This window comes from Hordeum vulgare, chromosome 3H (assembly GCF_904849725.1).
Source record: "Hordeum vulgare subsp. vulgare chromosome 3H, MorexV3_pseudomolecules_assembly, whole genome shotgun sequence".
Lineage (NCBI taxonomy): Eukaryota > Viridiplantae > Streptophyta > Magnoliopsida > Poales > Poaceae > Hordeum > Hordeum vulgare.
This window is the reverse complement of record NC_058520.1, coordinates 598,944,418-598,950,468: the sequence shown is the minus strand read 5'-3', so window position 1 is coordinate 598,950,468 and position 6,051 is coordinate 598,944,418. Positions and strand designations below refer to the sequence as shown.

General features: G+C 44.7%; 1 protein-coding gene across 1 annotated transcript; it reads left to right on the top strand.

Moving 5' to 3' along the window:
- Positions 1-1,706: 1,706 nt before the first annotated feature.
- On the top strand, positions 1,707-6,051 carry LOC123445538 (probable ADP-ribosylation factor GTPase-activating protein AGD11). The gene is made up of 9 exons (XM_045122528.1): positions 1,707-2,034; positions 2,158-2,576; positions 3,220-3,313; positions 3,800-3,875; positions 4,491-4,651; positions 4,769-4,946; positions 5,032-5,154; positions 5,250-5,345; positions 5,468-6,051. Exons 1-9 carry the CDS (start codon positions 1,982-1,984, stop codon positions 5,747-5,749), a joined length of 1,482 nt encoding a protein of 493 aa, XP_044978463.1. The 5' UTR covers positions 1,707-1,981; the 3' UTR covers positions 5,750-6,051.

Here is a 6,051-nt window from a genome sequence, read left to right as displayed (position 1 = left end):
CCACATGCACCCGCGCCGACCGCCGCATGGCCGACATCGAAATCCTCTCCGGATCCAGATGCCAGCCGTGCGGCAGCGTGACATCGGGGTAACGGAGTGGCACGTGGTGCTCCTAGTGCCACCGCGCTTGGTGCACCGGGACGCTCACGCGCTGGCGAGGCCGGTGGGAAGACGAGGCGGGGAGATGGCGCGGGGGTACAACGGGGTCTTGCGCTTGTTTGAGAAGCCACCGGCCATGGTGTGCTAGGGTTTCGGTCGCTTGGTCGCCGAGGAGGTGGCTGGATGTGGACGGGCGAGGTTCTGGAAGCAGATGGCGAAACCCATCGCACGTTCGGATTAAAAAAAGGCTGGTCGCGCTCGCCGACGCGTGGACCCGAGGATGGCGGTCGTCATAAATTATGTTGACCGCGGTCGTTGGGGCAGACACCAAGGGGGCGCGGGCGTCCGGTTCGACGCATTTCAGTCTAAAATTTGGGTCGGAAATGGGTCGGCGCGGACGCGTTTTGACAATGGGTCAACGCGTTGGGCCATCATTTTTGTCCGTGCCGACCCAAACGGACGACGGCGGACAAAATGAGTCGCCCCATTGGAGTTGCATTTAGTGCCAGAAATTATTAAATATTTCAAAAAAATCATACTAAATTTTCAAAGTGTTATGAGAACTTTTATTTTCAGGTAATTTTTCTATTGTACGGATAAGACGGAAAACAGAGAAATAACAACTTTTTTATTATATTAAAACTAAAGAACGGAAAATTAAAACTGGGTACATAAGTTTGTGCTTTCTAAATTCACCCATCTCATGCTCGTCAAAAAGAATACTATCATGAAATAATAAAAAGTTATGGATATGTTTAAGACGTGGCAAGCATCGACAACATCAAGATCGAGAAGTGCATCAACAACTCTCTCAATGATCTTTTGGATACATCTACGAAACAAAAAAAAAGTGATGTTCTTTGAATTGTTTTAACCCTGTCCCCCTAATATATGTTTTGCTTAAAATGTGTACTTCCAAATTTGAAATGCGTATTCCTATATTTAAACTATGTCTCATGGATATTCGTATCAAGTTAAAACAATGCAAAAAAGAAACTAGGACCCTAAAAAGTGTTGCAAATGTGACACAAACACATGGCAACTTCAAACATTTTCTATGACAATTTTATTGACGCAAGAATGACTACTTTAATTGTCGAACATAGCAACTTCCTTTTAAGATGAAAAGTTTTAGTTTTTTAGGTTGGTTTTTATTTCAGATGACAACTTTAGTTAAAGAAAACGTCGAGTGCTTCGCATCACGCGTATGATCCCTATTATTTAAAAAAAATACGAACCGATAATGTGGAAAAGGCTAAATGGGAAATGACATTCGGTGTTATATTTTTTTGTGGACAAAATTATGATGTCTGTGGACATGGCAGTTTACCTATTGAGGGTGTCGTTAATACTCCATTTGTTTTAAAATAAATGTCTCAACTTTATACTAGGTCTAATATAAAATTATATTAAGCTTAAGACATTTATTTTAAAACGGAATGAGTATATTTTTTGAACTTGTGAAAAGTCTCGATTTTTGTTTTGTCTAGAGTTTTGTGAAGTGAGACAGGACGGCAAAGACTCTCCCTTTTCACCTGCGGGTTGCCCAGCCACGACCACGACCACAACCAGCCCCCTAATAATAACCAAAAATAAATGCTTCCGCCCATTCAACCCGATTCTTCTTTCAAGAAAAAATACTAATTTGGACGATACCACGCGGCCCAGCTATTGCCTCGGCGGCAGATCGCCGGCCGGCGACTTGCGCCATTTTTCTAATCGCTCCGTCGGAGCTCACGCCCGCACGCCAGATCCCGAATTGATTATTGCGGTGATGGGCCGCCACATTCTCGTCTCCGCGGCGAGGAGGACGGTGTAGGCGTAGGTGTAGGAAGAGGATAAGAGCGCCGGCAGGCAGGTGTAGGGAGGAGGAGGAGGAGGGATGGAGGGGCAAAAGCACCACGCCGACAGCCAGAAGCCGTCCCACAATCGCAGGTGCGTACCAGGCAATGCGTGCGTGCGTCTTCTTCTGCAGATCGGGTCGACGATTTTCCGTCGATTTCTTCCTGGAAATTTCCTAATTTGCGGCGCCTTCTTCTTCTTGTTCGATTCGTGAAGGAAACCGGGCGGAACGTCGGCCAAGATGGCCACCGGCGGCGACCAGGCCAGCCCGCCACGCGCCAAGGCGGGCGCCGGCGGGGACCAGGCTAGTCCGCCAGGCGCCAGGGCGGGCACCTGCGGGGACTTACCCAACCTGCCATGCCCCAAGCCGGCCGCCAGCGGCGACCAGGCCACCTCGCCAGGCGCCAAGATGCGCCCCGGCGACCAGGCCACCTCGCCAGGCGCCAAGATGCGCGCCGGCGACCAAGCCAGCCCGCCAAGTACCAAGTTGCGCGCCGGCGACCAAGCCAGCCCGCCAAGTACCAAGTTGCGCGCCGGCGACCAAGCCAGCCCGCCAAGTGTCAAGATGCGCGCCAGCGACCAAGCCAGCCCGCCAAGTACCAAGTTGCGCGCCGGTGACCAGACCCATCAGCCAGGTTTGCTTGCCCCGTCGTTCCACCCCTTTGTAATCGTGTTACTGCAGAAACGCAGGGCGATTTCATCTGGAATGAATATCACAACCCCGTTAATTGTCCCTGTTCAAAGCTGTGAAATCTGCAGGCGTTGGCTTGTTTTATGGCTCTCCATTTTGATGCAACTGCAGCCTTTGTTTTACAATGTAATACTCTGTAGCAATTTGCCTATGGTTTGGATAACCAACCATTTGGACAAGAACCAAAAGATATACTCCCTCCATTCCTAAATATAAGACCTTTTAGAGATTGTACTATAAACTACATACGGATGTACATAGACATATTTTAGAGTATAGATTCACTCATTTTGCTCTGTACGTAGTCTTCTAGTGAAATACCTAAAAGGTCTTATATTTTGAAACGGAGGGAGTACTAATAAATATGAGCTGCGAATCACGGATAATCATGCAATTTTTATTTTCTCCGTAACTGCGTCGGACCTATTAGTTTTGATCACCATCTTGAACATGATGTGTCCCTGAAATAACTTAGCCTTTCTTGAGCCAAATCCCATTATGCACCATATAAACAATTAGATGGTGTTGCTGCATATACATCCGCTATTTGCTGCATTGAGTGAATTCGCTTCCATGATCACTGCCAGGGTTGATTGCTACGACGGAGAGATTAGATCGCCTTTTAAGTCAACCAGCAAACAAATGCTGTGCCGACTGTGGTGCTCCGGATCCCAAATGGGTGTAAGTATTCTTGAACCCTGTAAGATGTTTCTTTTTAATTTTTTTGCAGTGTATACAAATCACCTCCACATCTTAGAGAAACATCGCTTGTGTAACTGATATTGAATTGTTTATTATCACCCATGTGTTTGGACGAAAGTTAAGTGACAGTTCTTTTGCTGGCTTCTAGGATAAGCTGGAATAAGTTACCCCCTACCCAGCTTATTCTAGAAGCCCAATCAGATTTATTTACTTAGAAGTCTACTAATTAGGACTTGACTTATAGACTTCTAAAAAAATATTTTTGTTTGGGCTTCTAGAATAAGCTGGGTAGGGGGCAGCTTATTCTAGAAGCTCAAAAAAGCCACCAAAGAACTGGCCCTAAGTGACGGAACTATGTACATTTCTTATTTTCTTATGAGATAAGACAACACTTTTGACTGGCATGGTATCTGGGAGTGATTGTTTCGCATTATTCTCAGTCTTTGAGTGTTGTGGTGTTTGCAGATCATTAACATTTGGTGCATTCATTTGTATCAAGTGTTCTGGAGCTCATAGAAGCCTCGGGGTGCACATTTCCAAGGTAGCCACGATATCTTTGCATTGCTAGCTATTTGTCATCAGCCTCCTTCCATTTCCAGTTTAAGTTCTTACTTGCATTAATTTTTGATTCAGTCATAGGAGATGTTGGCTAAAAATGGATTAGACTCTTTCGGTTATATATATAGTTAGCTTTTTATTTGCTAGCCCCTTCTGAAACTAGGCACTCCAACCATTCAGACATTTTCACTGAGATCTGACAATTACTTTAGAGCTTGTAAGGATTTTTTTAATATTTTCATCGTCCCAGTCTGCAGAGCAACACGTGCAAGGTTGTAAGCACATGTTTCAAGTTTCAACTGTACTTTCCTAATTTGGGAAACACCTGCATAGATCCACAGCCGTACATTAGGAAAAAGAACAAAAAAAAAATGTGCAAGCCAGGGCGTTTTGACAAACAGAATTACGCATAGATCCACAGTCGCTATTTTCCTTCCCCTCGAGATAGTATTACTTTTGCTAATATTCTTAGTATACAAAAATTTGCCACTAAATACACGCGATAAGTGAGAGTATTGTCAGTTGGCTGGTGCAGAAATAATGTTTGGTGGTTCAACTATCCGTTTCTGGTGTTTGAGTTGAACCCTGTTTATTTCAGGTGGTCTCAGTGAAGCTAGATGAATGGACAGATGAGCAAGTTGATTTTTTGACCGACTCGGGTGGTAATGGTGCAGTAAACACTACATATGAGGCATTTCTTGGAAATTACACAAAGCCAAGGCAAGATTGCTCAGCGGATGACCGAAATGATTTTATAAGGTATACCGAAGTAGCAAGTTCTTATTCTTTAAGATGTGTGCCACTACTATAACAGGTTTATTTCATATTGCCCAACACAGCTCTAACGATGAATGATGTTTCTCCTTATATGTGCAGGCGAAAATATGAGTTTCAACAGTTTTTGTCTAACCAACAGCTTTCATGCTCTTCACAAAACAATGGCAAACATTATTACCAGCAGCAGCATGGTAGCTCAAATCGACATGGTTTAGGCCATGCTTTCAGGAACAGCTGGAGGAGAAAAGACGACAAAGCACTAAAGAAACCTGCAGCTGTATGGTCAATTGTCCCAAATCCAAAGTTCAGTTTATACTCTTAACTTGAAATATTATTTCTTATTTGAACTTATTCCGTCTTAGGTGGAGGTGGGTATGGTAGAGTTCGTTGGATTGATTAAGGTCAACATCATAAGAGGCACAAATCTAGCTATTCGTGATGTGATGTCAAGCGACCCTTATGTTATCCTAAACCTAGGACACCAGGTGAGCAACTCCATTCATTTGCACTGTAACTTAGTTGTGTGAACTGTGGAGCTCCTTGTTTTGTGATGCTCCAGTTTCCCTTTTCGCTCTTGTAGTCGATGAAAACGAAGGTGATAAAGAGCAGCCTGAATCCTGTATGGAATGAAAGACTTCTGCTATCGATACCTGATCCCGTTCCGCTGCTTAAAGTGGTAAATGTTGTTTTGTTTACAGGGACAACGAAAATAGTCAGTAAAATGTGCGGTGGCATGTTCTAAGTAGTTTTTTTTCTTTCTTTCTCCGGGGTAACATTTGCCTTCAATTCTCCTGGCAGCAAGTCTATGACAAGGACACATTTACCACGGACGACAGAATGGGGGAGGCTGAGATTAACATTCAGCCACTGGTTGCTGCAGCCAGGGCCTACGAAACCAAGTCCATCACCGACACTGCCGAGCTCAACAAATGGATGGCGAAAGATGGCATCTGGATCCCAAGGGACAGCGCCATCACCATCATCGATAACAAGGTTAAGCAGGAGGTGACTGTCAGGCTTCAGAACGTGGAGCGTGGCCACCTCGAGATGGAGCTCGAGTGCGTCCCGCTCACGCAATAGCTGTGTTGCGCTCGGAAATGTGTCGCCCTAGCATGTTGTTGTCAACATGGTCACATGAAGAATTTCTTTACAGAACGCCTGAGACATGCTTGTGTGGTTAATGTGAGTACCTAGGATTCCAATCGTACGTTGAAGGCTTTTCTGTAAAAAATATCTATTATGTATAGTTAGAAGGAAGAGACATAATGTGACCTGTAATTTGTCCAGTCAAGTGGAGGTCAATGTAGCATGACTCTGCCTGTTTCAGTTCTGTTGATCAATTTATGCACATAAATGAAGAGGGGGTAAGTAAGAACAGTGAA